The sequence below is a fragment of the Phoca vitulina genome, unplaced genomic scaffold (genome assembly GCF_004348235.1).
Source record: "Phoca vitulina isolate PV1807 unplaced genomic scaffold, GSC_HSeal_1.0 scaffold25, whole genome shotgun sequence".
Classification (NCBI taxonomy): domain Eukaryota; kingdom Metazoa; phylum Chordata; class Mammalia; order Carnivora; family Phocidae; genus Phoca; species Phoca vitulina.
Genome location: NW_022589728.1, coordinates 18,445,284 through 18,463,389, shown reverse-complemented (window position 1 = coordinate 18,463,389; position 18,106 = coordinate 18,445,284). Strand labels below are relative to the sequence as shown.

The 18,106-nt window shown below is 35.6% G+C and overlaps 1 protein-coding gene across 1 annotated transcript in view; it reads left to right on the top strand.

The window, feature by feature from the left end:
• Positions 1-18,106, top strand: part of CPA6 (carboxypeptidase A6) — a 524,483-nt gene that overhangs the window by 459,188 nt on the left and 47,189 nt on the right. Inside the window, exons 12-13 of the mRNA XM_032421607.1 lie at positions 6,210-6,320; positions 6,798-6,888. Of these exons, the coding sequence (XP_032277498.1) occupies positions 6,210-6,320; positions 6,798-6,888 (202 nt within the window). The remainder of the gene's footprint in view (positions 1-6,209; positions 6,321-6,797; positions 6,889-18,106) is intronic.

Genomic DNA, 18,106 nt, shown 5'->3' with positions numbered 1-18,106 from the left:
TTCTCACAGTGTGACATCAAATATCTTTATAGATCAAGCTCCCTTTTGAAAATTTCCCTAGAAACTATACTGCTCTAATTTTCCTAGTATTAAATTTTAAATACTTCCTTTGTGTTGAGATGCACCTACTTTGATACTACAACTCTTTTCCATTCTAAATAATTTTACTCCAGTAAGGTGAGGATATTCTTCAGCTTGGCTGGTAACTGTGCCCTTCCTTTGGCGTCAGCTGTAACATGTCTTCTTCTCCTAGCGTGCCCTTTGAATATGGTCATTATTCTTAGGTCCTCTATAGTGATTCTAGAACAAAAACAAAAAATTTAAACACTATCTTTTTTAAAGCCAGTAACACCAATTCTCAAAAAAAAAAAACTCTAACATTTCAGGTTGTCATAGAGGTCTAAGAAACAATATTCAATCAAATCCAAAAAATGTGAAAAGGAGGTCAACTCTTTAGCCTAACTTTTCAAACTACACAAAGACTTTGGTGATTGTAAAGTTTGTCTTCAAATTTGACAAAGGTTAATTTGGTGAATTTGGGTATACGACAAACAAATATTTATGGGGAAATCAAAATAGTCTTAGCAGGTGATGAATATCAAATAGATTCATACTTTGTCTCTCTTCAGAAATTCCCTAACCTAATACCAAACATATTTTCCTAACAAGATAATATTCAAAACTTCTCTGATATTTATTTTTTGGCAAAGTATTTTTAAATAAATTGATAAGGTGAGTGTAGTACCTAAAGGCTGCCACACTGAGGCATGTGATGCATTGTTTTGTGACTGGCTTTCAGATCACAATTATTAGTCTTCCTCATAAGGAACAATAGTAGTCTAGAAATTAAACTTGTAAAGCCCAGATGGAACTTGATTATGGGTGTTGTAAATTGATTGCTAAAAAGAGTCCCACACATTAGAAGGAAAGCACACCCCCTACTTTATGGTTATCATATGTTAGAATAATAGGAAATAGTCACATGGTCATCTTTTTTCTAAAAACTCCATCTAAACTACAAAAGAGAAATGATCTGTCCTATTACTTAAAGCATTCAAGCAAGGAGATCTCTCAATTGTCCTATTCAGGACTGAACAGTCGTTACATTGTGATCACCCTCGCTTTGTCTGACCAGATGGGGAATGGCTGCAATTCTTAGAGCGTTATAAAAATCACAAATATAGCATATGCGATACAATGACACCCTGTTTATTTGTCAGAGAAAGAACATGTTCTGGCAAGTCTTGGAAATTAAATCCACTCCAGAATAGAATACTAGAAAATACCTTCTTAATTTAATACAAAATTTGAATATAAAGAGCTTTAAAATGAGTCCATGTTAATGACCACAAAATAAATAAAACAAAATTTGACAAAATTATAAGAGAAAAATGACAAATCTAAAATAATGTTTTTTAACACAACTCTCAGTGATTAAGAAAACAGGCAAATTTTTAGCAAGAATATAGATGATATAAGCAATGTAATAAACTTAATATAGTAAACACATATAAAATCCATACCCAATAATTAAGGAATGCATATTCTTTTCAAGCCCAATTGAAACATTTACAAAAATTGACTAGACCACAAAGCAAGGTTCGAGAAATACTAAAGAGTCTATATCATATAGACCAAATTTTCTGACTGTAATGCAGTTGTTAGAAAATATTTATGAAAATGTGACTTGAAGAAAATTCACGTTTTAAAATTAAAAATATAACATGTTTAAAGAAATGAAGGAAAATTTTCAATATTTACAACTAAATGGAAATAAAACTATTATATACCAAAACATATGGAATGTAGCTAAGGTAGTACTGAAGAAGAATTTATAGTTTTAAATAAATATATTACAAAAGAATAAGCTCTCCAAATTAATGAGCTAAGCTTTCAACTCAAAGTAGAAAAGGAAAAGGAGAATTAGCAAAAACAACAAAGAGCAGAAACCAACAAAACAGAAAGCAAAGATATAATCTTTCTTATTGTATCTTCATTTTATATTTAATTTCTGCTCTAGGCCCAAATGGTTTGCTCCCCAAATAATGAGTAATATAACCCAGATAGTAGACAAAGACAAAATAAGAAAGGAAATTACAGGTCTATCTCAGGAATATAGATGTAAATGTTAGCGACCTGAATCCAGCTAATATAACAAGAATACATATCATAACCAAAGGAGCTTATCCCAGGAATACAAGGCTGATTTAACAATAGAAAATGACTAATTGAAATTGATTATAACAACTATATGATTGTGTTAATGAAGAAAGATTACATGCTAAAATTCAACATCCATTAATGACAAAAACAACCTAGCATAGAACAGACATCTTTAATGTGTTCAACCTTAATTTCAAAATCAATGTGAAGGGAGAATGATCAAAAATAGCCAAGGCAGGGGCGCCTGGGTGGCTCAGTCATTAAGCATCTGCCTTCAGCCCAGGTCATGATCCCAGGGTCCTGGCATCGAGCCCCACATCAGGCTCCCTCCCTGCTTGGTGGGAAGCCTGCTTCTCCCTCTCCCACTCCCTCTGCTTGTGTTCCTTCTCTCACTGTGTCTCTCTCTGTCAACTAAATAAATAAAATCTTAAAAAAAAAATAAACTCTCTTGACAGGGTAGAACAACATGAAAAGACACATCCTACTGGACTGAACTGATTCTATATAAACTGTAGTGTGGTTTTAGTGAACAGATATAAACCAGAGTGCATTAGAGCAATTCCATGCACAAATGAAAACTTGACATTGGACAGAGGTGGCATGTAAACTCACTGAAGAGAGGAACCATCCAAATGAGTACAGTGGCATACTTGGTCTTCCATAGCAGAAAAACAAATCCCAACCTCACATCATGTAAAAAATCATTTCTGGGAGGTTTAAGGCTTACATTTGAAAACAAACTTTAAAACAACTTTTGAAGAAAATACAGAATAACATCTTTATGATCTTAAGGCAGAGATGAGTTCTTAAATAAAACTTTATACATACCACTGCGATCAAAGTTTATGTATGACAAGGATATGATGAAAATAGGAATCAATAAGCTACAAGAAAGGAAGATGTTCATGATGCATATAACCAAACAAAGGATTAATATCCAGAAGGTAAGAAGAATAAATAGAGTTTAATTTTTTTTAATGGGCAAAAATGAGTGAGCAATTTATAGAATCACCTATTATATAAAAGCTATTCAATATAATTTGTAATGAGGGAAATGCAAAGTAAAACAACAAAAGCACAATTTCATACCCATTAGATTTTTTTTTTAACTAAAAGCTCAATGATATCAAGGGTTAGTAAAGTTGTAGAGCAATGGGAACTCTCATTCACTGCAGGTGAGAGTATTTACCGATTTAGAGAAAAATAGCAGTATTTAATAAAGTGGAGGGCATATAAATCCATGGCCCAGCAAATCCCTTCCTAGATGTATAGTAAAGAAACTCACACATGTCTAGGAGAAACGTGCAAGAATGTTCATTGCAATATTGTAACAGTGAAAGCAACCTAACTCTCCATCAACAAAATAAGGAATCAATGTATTGTGAATTTAACTAAAATGGAATACCATTTAATTGTGCTGTTAAAATTAATAAATCAACTTAAGTGTCAAAAATTTGGGGAGAAGAGCAGACTGGATTGACACATCCTGATCTCATTTGCATGAAATTTCAAAGCATACACAATATTATGTATCGCTCCTGAGTCCATTTATAATAGCAAAACATAAAATCATGCATGGGATTGATAATGCAAAAGTTAGGACAGTGATTACCTTGGTAGAGGAGAGGAAAATGGGATCAGAGTATAATAAAAAAGGGAGCTTTGGTTTTATCTATAATGTCTCAATTTCTTTTTAAAAGATTTAATAAATATGGCAAGGTGTAGTTGGTGGGCACATAGATGTAATATTCTCTGCTCTTTTTCTATTTGCTTCAAATATATTGTGATTTTTAAAAGGAAGTTAGTAATATTGTTTTAAATACAAAAGCATGGTGGTCACTTGCATGGAGGAGGAGAAGGCAGGATAAGATGAGAAAGTTCCCTGGAAGTCTCTAGCATAGTCTGGTGGTTAGGTGCTAACATGATCCATGCTTGGAAAAGGTGAGACTTCCCAAGTTTGGACTGAGATAAATGAGCTATGGTCCCCAGTGCTAGGCAGGGAGGGAGAGAAATTACCATGACTTTTCCCTACCCTTTCTTTCTTGCCCTGTTGCCCCAGCTCTCTTTCCTTCCATCTCTTCTCTCTCCCTCACTAGCATGGCACAGGAACCCACAGCTGCCTAACTTTATAGAAGAAATGTAGCTAACCATATAGCTCTGTCTTTGCCATCTCCAGCAGGAGACTTCCTCCAGGCATTGGGGAACCTCCGTTAATTAGAGGAAATCAGAACTCTAGGATATGTACAATCATATACCAGGAATTTTCCTCTCATTTGAGGCATTAGACAGCTCATAGAAATTCAAGCAGTATGAAAATTCTACAGAAGCTATGTGGCCAAAAAATCATTATTGAGCCTTAAAGTAAGAGAGAATTGTATTAACATTTATTAACTTGTGTTAATCTCCTAGATATTGAAATTAGATTCAATAAAGTGGTATTTAACTCTTATGTTCTTGAGCATATCCCTATATTTTCGTCATTATTTCTCATATGATAGTTTCTAATATACTATTGGATTGCTCTCTATGAACAGCATTATCATCATGTAAATGCCAATGCTGTTTATGATGGGTTCAGAAATCCTACTTAACAATATGTAAAAGAAGATTGAAGTTTTAAGTATTAAATTTTCCAAAGCAGTATATACATACTTTAAGAATTCTTTTATTTTGAATTGTGTTTTTAATATAGTAAAAATTCAAACAATCCAAATGGATATAATATTAAATGTAATTCTCTTTCCCATACATTGTCCCATGAGTCCCCTCCCCAGAGGCAGTCATTTTCAAGTTCCTGTTTTGCTAAGATAACTTATATGTGGACAAATAGGCATCAAAAAGAATTGTTTTAAAAGTCCATTCCATAGGAATCATATTTCAAAATGTCTGTATTCTTAGCACATTCAATGCTTTTCTGTTTGAGGCCAAACGTGTAGTGCAGAAATCTTTAGGCTTGGGGTCAGACAGAATATAAGTAAAACCCAAGCACGAGAGCAAGATTTTGAAGCCAGCCACGATAAAAGTGATAGAGATGTTATAATCTTTATTAAACTTTTAATAGAAAAATCAGGAAAGAACAGTGTCAATGCAGTAAGTTCCAAGACTTGAGTCTGGTACCAGTTAGACATAAACAATTAAGTGACATGTATAACTAGCTTGTATTATGATATATCATGTAAGGATACCAAAATATTTGGGTAATTATTTTGTCTAAAATCGAAGTAATCTTTAGGGGCACCTGGGTGGCTCAGTCATTAAGCATCTGCCTTCGTCTCAGGTCATGGGCCCAGGGTCCTGGGATCAAGCCCCACATTGGGCTCCCTGCTGGGTGGGAAGCCTGCTTCTCCCTCTCCCACTCGCCCTGCTTGTGTTCCTTCTCTCGCTGCGTCTCTCTCTGTCAAATAAATAAATAAAATCTTTAAAAATAAATAAATAAATAAAATTGAATGTAATCTTTTTAAAAAAAAGTTCGAGATAAAAATCTCAAGAAAGAATATATGATGTGGAGGGTGGGTTAAATAGGTGATGGGGATTAAGGAATACACTTGCTATGATGAGCACCAGGTATTGTATGGAAGTGTTGAATCCCTAGTATTACACTGTATATTAACTAACTGGAATTTAAATAAAAACGTTTAAAAAATAATTTAAAGGGGCGCCTGGATGGCTCAGTCATTGAGCGCCTGCCTTCGGCTCAGGTCATGATCCCAGGGTCCTGGGATTGAGCCCCGCATGGGGCTCCCTGCTCTGCGGGAGGCCTGCTTCTCCCTCTCCCACTCCCCCTGCTTGTGTTCCCTCTCTTGCTGTGTCTCTTTCTGTCAAATAAATAAAATCTTAAAAAATAAAAAATATTTTTAAAAAATAATTTAAAAATTTTTTATTTTGAAAAAGAATATATGATGTCAAAGAGTATAGTTCATATTAGCTTGTTACTCTTCAACACAATATATTTGGTATTTCCCATGGATGGAAAGGATTTTCATATATTTTTTCTAAGCCTGTATTTGGGATCAGTTTGTAAGAAAAATGTCACCTTTGTCTTTTAGGCTCTTCTAACATATAAGAGTGACCCAACCATGAGAAAAATGTTGAATCATCTGTATTTCTATATCATGCCTGTGTTTAACGTTGATGGATACCATTTTAGCTGGACCAGTGTAAGTCACTTTGCTATCCAACTGAAAAGAGAGACTAAATAAATAGAAAACAGCCATAGAACAGGAAGGAAACCTGGTGGGCAGACAGCCTAGTGATTCCAGAACTACAAAAGAGACCTCCACTCCCTGTGCCATCATAGCAGCAAACTTTTGTTTATATGTTTGGCTTTGCATGAGATTCCATATAAGTCAAGATGTCTGCTTCCAAAGAAATTGTGAAAAGTCACTAGTCTAGCCTAGCTTACTCAATTTCGCCCGAGAAGAAATGAGGCCAAGAGAAGCTAAGAGATAGCAAGTGTGTGGCAGAAATTGGAGCATGAACCTGCTGCTTATCCAATCCTCTTTCTACTCCCTGGATTTGTCTGTTCCCAGAACTCTCCCACAGTGCTGTGATTCATTCACCAATTGTGCTACTAAAATGCATGTGGATAACCTTTTGAGTATTTTTTCTACACCTATTTTCTTAATTACATCTAGGATCGATTTTGGAGAAAAACAAGGTCAAGGAGCTCAAGGTTTCGCTGCCGTGGAGTTGATGCCAATCGTAACTGGAAAGTGAAATGGTGTGGTAAGTTGGAAACTAACTGGAATTTAGATCCAGAGGTTTCCACAGCTTTCACTCTCAAAAATGATGAGCCCAGTAGGACTCCAATATAAAACTGATGTTTTAACGTAGGTGAAAACCTAATAGAGAAAAATACAGATATATACCTTGTAGCTATAATTTGCAAAAGAAAATGAAAGGGATTTTTAATATGCAAATATCAAAGATTTAAATCTGTCAACCCAATCCTGAAAATTGAAAATTTAAACACAGATGTAAAAGCAGAAAACTGAGGAATATTTGACATTCAGAAACTAAAACAAAACTGTGGTTTGTGGTATAAATCTGCTTAAATATTTTAATCCTTTCATTGAGAAAGTGAGAGTAACTCTGATCCTGCTTTCATCTGTCTATGACAATCAAAACTACCAAATCCTTGTCCAGAATCTACCTATCCTAGGTATCATAAAATGATTGGCCACTCACGTGGCAAATGTGTTTCTGCTACATTCCATCCTTCATTTATACCTTTCAAGTGAAGAGAGGATGTCATTTTAATGAAGGAAACTCTTTCAAAATAAAGAAGCAGGTAGGTATTAGAGAGGGGAAGAGGGGCCGGAAGGAGAAAATTAGCCAGAGCTAGTATAGAGGAGGAAAAACTTCGCTTCTACCCACCTTGGGATTTTTAGCTAAAGCTCTTAAACAAAAAGGCAGATTAGCAAGAGAAAAACAGTTTATTAACATGTGCGGCATGTGTCACATGGGAGAAACCTCATGAAAAGTAACTCGGGGTGGCAACTTAGAACTTGGCTTATGTAGCATCTTCAGTAAATTTGTAGAGAAATGACAGGACAAAGGAAAGTCGCTTTGGGCAGCACGCCGTGGGAAGGTAAATATATGGGAGACAACTAAGGGAGTAGGGTTTGTTTGCAGCTTTCTGTGGTGCTGTCTCTAGGATGATAAAGTCTGTCTCCAGTAAAAGGAGAATTTATATCTTCTCTTTAGGCAGAAAAGGGGGAGGCAGAGGGAGCTTTTCCTGCATTTGCTGCTGCTTAATTGCCTTCAGCTCAAAATAATTTTCGCGTCAAATAGGCATATTTTGGGGTGACATATTCTGGTTTCCTTCACTAGTATCATACTTGGCAATAGGAGGGAGGGTAGGAAAAGTATTATCAAAAGGCAGTCGTAAGGAGCTCCCCTTTCACAGAGTCCTTCCTTAGCTCTCTCGAAGTATAGACCATTGTGGAACAGAAAGTCTTCTGTTAGTCCCTGAGAAATGAGGCCTATTCCCAAATCACTCATCATGTGATGCTTCGGGTTCTGCATTAGATGCCACTCTTCCCATCCTACCCACATCAGACAGAGCAACTGGGCATGGGCTTAGACTCCTTCCGTATATCCTCTCCAGGCAACCTCCCTTAATCAATTAGAATTAGCAAATAAGAATATGGCTCTAGAATATGACAGATAAGGTTTGATTCTACCATTATCAGCTCAATGACTTGGGTGATTTTTTTTTTTTACCTATCAATTTATAACAATAACACCTACCTCATAGCGTTCTTATGGGAATTAAAGGAATTTACATATGTTTAATGGCTAATTCAGTCCTAGTTCCAAACAGAGATCTAAATATCAGTGATCTATCCCTTCTCCCCCAAGCTGCAGAACAGTCCATTGATCTCTGAGCCTCAGGTCCACTGTTAAAGTACTTCTTTCCTTCAGGAGAGTGTTGTGATGATAAGCCGTAAGGTAAGCTTAAAAGTGTTGCATTTATGAGAGAAGAAAAGCATCACATAAATACTATAAAGTGCTATTAGTGATGGCTGTTTATATTTTAAAATTTTTTCTTCAGGGCACCTGGGTGGCCCAGTCGGTTAAGCATCTGACTCTTGATTTCAGCTCAGGTCATGATCTCAGGGTCATGAGATTGAGCCCTGCATAGGGCTCCGCAGTCAGCAGGGAGTCTGCCCAAGATCGCCTCTCCCTAGCCCTCTGCCCCTCCTCCCACACACCCTCTCTCTCTAAAATAAATAAATTAATCTAAAAAAAATTTTTTTTCCTTCAACCTGGACTGAGACAAAAAGCTGGTTCACATTAACTCCCTAAGACCACTAATTCTTTTTTAAATTCTGTTTCCCTTTCTGATGCGACCATTTTGCATGCTAAAAACTGTGTGTCCTATTTCACTAGTTGGCGGGTATCTGCATCCATATGTATGTCATACAAATGATGCCCACAGTCATCTAAGTGAGCACACTGAATGGGTTACTAAGCTCAATAACACTAGCAGGCCAGCCAGCTCTGTGTAAAGTTAGACTCTTATTTATATCCAGTTACAAATAAGTGTCTTGCTTTCCATTGTTCTTTTTCCTTTACCCAGCTTGTTTCCTTCTTACATAGGCCTTCATTGATTTCTTAGTGTCATCTGCAGTCCTAACTAGAACTCCTTTGATTCTTCGCATTTTGGAATCATTCTGATTCTTCCCGTGAGTCCAAATTCAAGATACGAGGGGATTATGTCAAATGTCAGTTGCAAAATGACCTTGATAGACTGTTTTAAGTATGTGGAAATGCAGGCAGCCTGGCTGAGATCATCTCTCCCCACAAGGTGTCCCAAGGGGATGCAGCTGATCTGACAGGTAGGCAGATGTGGCCTTCCTCCCCTACAACATCGTCTCCCCACAGCTATTTGCTTGGTCCACAGGACAGTGAACCTCACTGAGGGAACCACTCTTAGGTCAAGGGCCCAGAAATAAGTGTAGTCCCTAAGTGAACCTCCAAATAAACAACCATAGTATAAATGACATAGAAATGCCCAGGAATGGCCAGGACCATTGAAAACACTATAGAGTCAACATTGAACTGACAAACAGCTATTTCTTTCTCTTAAGTGAGTCTCAAACTTAAAGAGTAGAACATGAAACTGCTTTTTACCATGAAAAATCCGTGGATTCCCATATAACAGTGTTACACTTCAGTGCATTTAATGTGGAGTAGACAGAGCATACTTCATAGCTCCCCCTGGGGGCCTTCAGGCCATGAAATGAATATCATCGCTCTAAAAGTGGATCCAGCAGAAAGAGTCAACAAGTCAAAGTAGTAGTGGGAAACAAGAATAAATATACAAATTTTACTCATTAATTCACCAAAGTTAATTGAGCACATACTCTCTGCTAGGCACTGTGGGTTGTTTTTTTTTTTCCCCTTCTGTGTACTCTTTTTGGAGAATGCCATGAGCACTGCTTCTTCCAAATTGAAATAAATCCAGGAGAGAGGCAAAGAGTTTAGATGATATCCATATTTAAGCTTTAATCCCTAAATAACTCAAGTGTTGCCTAAAAATAAATTATTACTAGGACAACCTACAGAATGGGAGAATGTATTTGCAAATGATATATCTAATAAGAGGCTTTTATTTAGAATATTAAAATAACTCTTACAACTCAACAATAAATAACTCAATTTAAAATGGACATATGATTCAGACACTTCTTTAAAGAAGATATACAAATGGGAATAAGCACATAAAAAAATGCTTGACATCATTAGCCATCAGGGAAATGCACTTCAAGATACCACGTCACACCCACTAAGATGGCTATAATAAAAAAGACAGACAATAACAAGTGTTGGTGAGGGTGTGGAAAAGTTGGAATTCTCATACTTGCTGGTGGGCATGTTAAATGATGTGGCCACTTTGGGTAACTGTTTAATGGTCACTCAGAATTTACCATATGACCAGCAATTCCACTCCTACATATATATCTAAGAGAAATGAAAACATTTGTCCATATAATGCATACACATAAATGTTTATAGCAGCATTATTTATAATAGCCAAAAACTGGAAATAGCTCAAATGTCTATCAACCAAGGAATAGATGAATATGGTATATCCAAATAATGGAATACTATTTAGCCATAAAAATAATACATACTGATACTATATAGATGCAACATAGATGAAAACATTATGCTAAGTGAAATAAGCCAGTCATAATATTTATATGAAATGTCCAAATAGGCAAATCCATAGAGACAGAGAGTAGATCGGTGGTTGCCAAGGGCTAGGGAGAGAGGGGGAAAAAATGCTACTGAGAAAGGGTTTTCTCTTTGGCATGATCATAATGTTTTTGGAATTAGATTGTAGTGATGATTGTGAATATACTAAAATTCATCCAATTGTACACTTCAAAAAAGTGAATTTTATTACCATTTAAGAGCAATTTAGGCATTTAATGAAATGTAACTCTTCTTTTTTAGAACACTCAATTACCTAATATTATAAATTAGGTATATAGTGGGGAGAAAACCACTTTTTATCAGTGTAATCACAAATGCCTCTCTCTACAGATCCCCTTCTCCCACTTACACCCCCTCACCCTATCAAAAAAAAGGGGACCTGTTTTGATTGGGCAAATGTTTCAATAGATCACCTGAAATGAAAAGGAAACTACTATGTACTGGTTGTTTGTGGCCAATGCCTGTGAAAGAGCAATGGATGGTCACTGGCCTGCTTTTTAAGAGGATTTCTTCCAGCTGAAAGGCTTTTACTTTGAACCTGAACTGAATAGCTATAAAAAATATAGAAAATTTCAGAGACTAAATGTGGGGCAAGGAGAGGGAAAACAGGGAGAAATAACACTGCTGGAATATCTAGAAAGGGACTTCTTGGAAGTCAAAGATGTCTAAAGAGAATTTTAATTAAATTTTCCTGTGAAGTATGCAAATTCTCTTCAGTATTCCATAACCAGCATTGGTAATATTCAGTACAATCTATTTCACTTATTAAGGCTTTGTGGAATTGGATCTGCTCTTTGGGGATGTGAGGAAGTGTTGAGTCTAGCCTCCAAGTAAGCTCAGGGCAAGAACTAATTCACATCAAATTTTCAGGGGTATGGAACCAATAACAGGAATGCACTGCCTTATAAGACAAGTATTGGATAACATTTGGCTAAGAATGATGCATAGATGGGATTAAACATCAACAGGATGGTCAAACTGGACCCTTAAGATGCCCACCATGTATTGATTCTAACATATATTAATCCAATTTTAAATCAAAACAAATACATTGAACACCTGCTAAAATGCAAGGTGCTATAAATTGTATCAGAAAGTCCTGAATGATTTAATGAGTCCTTATCTAACTCCCAAGGAATTATTTGGGATTCTGAAGAAATATAAAGGGAAAATCTGTTGACTTCTCCTTTTATATTTAAAACCAAGTTAGTGTAAAAAGATGTATTAGTCACCTGAAATCTTCCATGGAAGTTGGTAGAGAAATTAAAAAATTAAACAATCAATGAGTTAATTATCATGCTTAGTTATGCTTTTTATAAAGAAATTAAAGGGTAAAGAATCCTAGAAATTTAGATCAAATGGAGTTTGCTCACTGGTGGTGTTTATGTATTTATTATATAATTATTATAATTTCTATTTATTATACCTAACATTTATTAAGGATTCACTATGTGTCAAGCATGTGCTAAGTGCTCAAGATTATTCTTTCATTGGTAGATGCTATTATTATCCCTATGTAACTGATAAAGAAATTAAAATTCCAAGAAATTAGGAAACTTGCTTCAGATTACACACAAATTGAGCCACAGTGAGAAGCCAAGTCTGACTGATTCCAACGACCCTGTTTCAAGCCATTATATCTGACCTTTTAGGGATCAGCTTGCAATGAATGGTCACTCCACTTTGTTAAAAAGTTAATGTGTGGTTGCAAAGGAGTAGTTTAGGTATCAAAATAATAATAAGACTGGGAGTGTTTTATTCAAAATTATGAAACATAGACAACAGGGAGATTGGGAATGTACGGTAAGAGAGGGGAGGAAGGTTTCCGGGTGCTATCTGGGGTGGGGGGGGGGGTTGTTTGTTTGTTTTTAGAAAGTGAGAGTGTGTGAGCCAGGAGGGGCAGAAGGAGAGAGAAAAAATCTTAAGCCGGCTCCATGTCCAGCGCAGAGCCCAAGGTAGGGCTCAATCTCACAACCCTGAGATCATGACCTGAGCCAAAATCAAGAGTTGGTCGCTTAACTGACTGAGTCACCCAGGAGCCCCTCCAGGTACTATTTTTGAAATTGGGCCACTTCATACCATGCAGGCAGTTTGAATTTACATGTGTTATCAGGTATATGACTATGAATTCTCCACCGAGACATTTTCCTTCCAGCCAGAACTTCGTATCTTCCCATAGAGGCAGATTTTTTTTGTAGCTTTCATTGAAAGTATCACCCTTTGAGGGTCCCACGTATATGCCTGGGTCTTACTCCCCCTTCCTGCATATTAAGGATCCAAATCCTGATCCGCTGCCTCCACCACATGCAGCCATTGAAACAAGACTGAGCCACCCCAAGAATGGCTACAGCTTTTGCTTCAGCTATTCTTATTCCAACCCCCTCTTCATGTTTGTTCCCTTGGGAACATTTTTGAGAATTCTTATGTGTATTTAAATTGCTTTACTGAACATTCAGAGAGGTTTATAACAGGAGATTTTATCACAGTGTCTGGTACAATTCCATTATATTGCCAGAAAACCCAAGTATCATTTTAGACATTAACACAATTGGAATTAGTTTAGGCCTCAATTCTTGATGATGGTGTTTTTTTTATTTTTAAAGATTCTATTTATTTATTTGAGAGAGAAACAGAGGGAGCACAAGCAAGGGGAGAAGGAGAGGGAGCGGGAGAGGGAGAAGCAGACCTCCCACTGAGCGCGGAGCCTGACTTAGGGCTCAATCCCAGGACCCTGAGATCATGACCTGAGCCAAAGTCAGATGCTTAACCGACTGAGTTACCCAGGTGCCCAAAAGATCATTTTAAACTTATATGAACTCCTTCAGAACCCAGAAAAAGTGAATATTTCCCAAATCATTTTATGGAGCTAAATAGGCCTTGATTGCAAAACCAAGTGAGGACAGCATGAGCAAGAAAATTATCTGCAAATTCTCTCTTGTGAATATAAATGTATAAATTATTTTTAAAAATTATTAGCAAACCAAATCCAACACTATATAAAATGATAATATATAACAAACAAGTTTGGTCTAATACAGAAATCCAAGAGAGTGGTTTAATACTTGATGATGGTTTTTAAGACCTTCTATCATTACTCTGATTGTCTACAACAATCCTACCTGTACCTGCTCATAAAAACTGACCACAGCCAGGCAATTTTCTTTCTTATTTGCTGACTCCTACAAGTAATAATACCACAAGAGCATTACTATCACAGTTTCAAAATGAAAGTTTCAAAATAAAATATGTAGCTTTAAGATATTGCTTCTTCTTTTCCCAAGTGTTGTCTTTTAAATCTTTCTGTAGCAGTTCTTTTGATATTTTGGGGAGAGCTGACAATGAATGCTGAAACTTGGGAAGAACTGGTTCTTATGGAATTTTCTGGTTTTGTTGGATTTTTTGTTTTGTCTTTACGTTTCCTTTCAAATGCCACCACTTTGGTGAACTTTTTTTTTTTTTTTAAGTGTAGTTATGTATAACATATTAGTTTCATGTGTACAACATAGTGATTCAACATTTATGTACATTACAACGTGATCACCGTAAGTCTAGCCACCCTCTGTCACCATACAAGGTTGTTACAGCATTATTGACTATCTTCCCTATGCTGTACATGACAACCCTGTGACTTACTTATTTTATAACTGGAAGTTGGTACCTTTTAATCCCCTTCACCTATTTCACCCATTTCCCCCCAACCCCCACTCCCAACCACTCTGCCAACCACCAGATTGCAAATATGAATCTATTTCTGCTTTGTTTTGTTTGTTCATTTGTTTTGTTTTCTAGATTCCAAATGGAAGTGAAATCACACAGTATTTGTCTTTCTCTAACTTATTTCATTTAGCATAATACTCTATAGCTCCATCCATTTTCTCACAAATGGCAAGATTTCATTCTTGTTTATGGTTAAGTAATAGTCCATTGTATATATATACCACATCTTCTTTATCCATTCATCTATCAATGGACACTTAGATTACTTCTGTATCTTACTTACTATAAATAACGCTGCAGTGAAAATAAGGGCACGTATATCTTTTCAAATTAGTGTTTTCATTTTCTTCAGATAAATTCCCAGAATCAGAATTGCTGCATAATATGGTTATTACTCAATTACTCAAATCATTAATTTTTTGAGGACTCTCATACTGTTTTCCATTTTGGCTATACCAATTTACATTCCCACCAGCAGGGCACCAGGTTTCTATTTTTTTTCTCTACATTCTGGCCAACACTTGCTATTTCCTGTCTTTTTGACAATAGCCATTCTGACTAGTATAAGGTGATATCTCATTGTGGTTTTGATTTGCATTTCCCTGATTATGAGTGATGTTGAGTATCTTTTCATGTGTCTGTTGTCCATCTCTATTTCTTCTTCAGAGAAATGTCTATTCAGGTCCTCCGTCCATTTTTCAATCAGATTTTTTTTTTTTTTTTGGTATTAAGTTATATGAGTTCTTTGTACATTTTGGATATTAACTTCTTATCAGATATATCTACAGGTATCTTCTCCCATTCAGTAGGTTGCCTTTTCATTCTGTTTATGGCTTCCTTCACTGTGCAAAAGAATTTTAGCTTGCTATAGTCCCATTTGCTAATTTTTGCTTTTGTTACCCTTGCCTACAGAGACAAATCCAAAAAATATTGCTAAGACCAATATCAAAGACCTTACTATTTATGTTTTCTTTTAGGAGTCTTGTGGTTTCCAGTCTTACATTTAAGTCTTTAATCTCTTTTGGAAGGCAGCTATGCTCACTACTATCCCACCAATGCTGCACTCTTTAATCCATTTTGAGTTTATGTTTATATATGTGTAAGACAGTGGTCCAATTTTATTCTTTCACATCTTGTCCAGTTTTCCCAACAGGATTTATTGGAGAAACTATTTTTCCCCCATTGTACATTTTGGCCTCCTCTGTCAAAGATTAATTGAACATATAAGCATGGGTTTTTTTCTGAACTCTCCATTCTGTTCTTTTGATCTATGTATCTATTTTTGTGCCAGTACCATACTGTTTTGATTACTATAGCTTTGTAGTATAGCTTGAAATCAGGGAGCATGACACTTTCAGCTTTGTTCTTCATTCTCAAGATTCCTTTGGCTATCCAGGGTCTTTTATGGTTCCATACAAATTTTAAAATTATTTGTTCTCGTTCTGCAAAAAATCGTCCTTTGAATTTTGGTAGGGATTCCATCGAATCTGTACATTGCCTTGAAAGGAATGGACATTTTACCAGTGTCAATTCTTTCAGTCCATGAGCATGGATTATCTTTCCACTTATTTGTGTTGTCTTCAATATCTTTCATTAGTGTCTTTATAGTTTTCAGAATAGAGTTCTTTTACTTCCTTGATTAAATTTATTCCTAGGTATTTTATTCTTTTTGATGCAATTGTAAATGGGATCATTTCTTAATTTCTCTTTCTAATTGTTCATTATTAACGTATAGAAATGCCATATTTATGTAAATTTTTTATACTACAACTTTACTGAATTCATTTGTTCTAATCATTTTTTGGAGAAGAATTTTAGGGTTTTCTAAACATAGTATTATGGAATCTGCAAATATAGTGACTTTTACTTCTTCTTTTCCAATTTGGATGATTTATCTTCCTTTTACTTGTCAGATTGCTGTAGCTAGAATTTCCACTATTATATTAAATAAAAGTGGTGAGAGTGGGCATCCTTGTCTTGTTCCTGACCTTAGAGGTAAAGCTTTTAATTTTTTGCCATTAAATATGATGTTAGCTCTGGGTTTATCATGTATTAATTTTATTGTGTTGAGTTACGTTGTCCCTGTACCCACTTTGTTGAGAGTTTCTTTATCATTAATCAATGTTTAATTTTATCAAATGGGTTTTCTGCATCTATTGAGATAACCATGATTTTTATTCTTCATTTTGTTAATGTGGTATATCATGTTAATTGATTTGTGGATATTGAACCATCCTTGCATCCCTGAAATAAATCCCACCTGAACATGGTATATGATCCTTTTAATGAATTGTTGAATCTGGCTTGCTAATATTTTGTTGAGAACTTTCGCATCCATGTTCATCAGGGATATTGGCCTATAATTTTCTCTTTTGTCATGTATTTGTCTGATTTTGGTATCAGGGTAATGCCAGCCTCATAGAATGAGTGTGGAAGCATCCCTCCCTCTTCAGTTTTGTGGAATAGTTTGAGAATAGGTGTTAACTCTTCTTTAAAATTTGGTAGAATTCATCTAGTAGATGCTGTCTGGTCTTAGACTTTTGTTTGTTGGGAGGGTTTTGATTACCGATTCAATTTCATTACGAGTAATCAGTTTGTTCAGATTTGCTATTTCTTCCTGCTTCAGTCTTGGAACGTTATATGTTTTTAGGAATTGTATGTTTTTATCCTTTTCTTCTAGATTGTCCCATTTGTTGGTTTATAATTATTCTAGTAGCCTCTTATGATCCTTTGTGATTCCTCTTTCATTTTCAATTTTATTTCTTTGGGCCCTCTTTCTTTTTTTTATGAGTCAGGCTAAAGGTTTATCCATTTTATCTTTTCAAAAAACTAGCTCTTAGTTTCATTGGTTTTTTTTTTTTTTATTCTGTTTCATTTATTTCCACTCTACTAACTTTGAACTTTGTTTCTTCTTCTTTTTTTAGTTCTTATAGGTGTAAATTTAGATTATTTGAGATTGTTCTATGTGTTGGAGTAGAATTGCTTTTGTTGTATCCCATAGATTTTGGAACATTGTGTTTCTATTTTCATTTGTCTCCAGATATTTTTTATTTTCTCTGTGATTCCTTTATTGACCCATTAGTTGTTTAGTAGCATGTTGGTTAGCCTCCACATTTTTGTGTTTTTTTCTAGTATTCCTCTTGTAATTGATTTCTACTTTCACACCATTGTGATCAGAAAAGATGCTTGCTATGATTTTAGTCTTCTTAAATTGACCTATTTTGTGGCCTTATATGAACTATCCTGGGGAGTGTTCCATGTGCACTTGAGAATAATGTGTATGCCACTGTTTTTGGATAGGATGTTTTGTGTGTGTGTGTGTGTATCACCATATATCCATCTGGCTTAATGTGTCATGTAAAACCAATTTTGCTTATTGATTTTCTGCCTGGATGATCTATCCACTGATGTAAGTAGGGCATTAAAGTTCACTACTATTATGTATTGCTGTCATTTTCTCTATTTCTGTTAACACTTGCTTTATGTTTTTTTGGGGGGT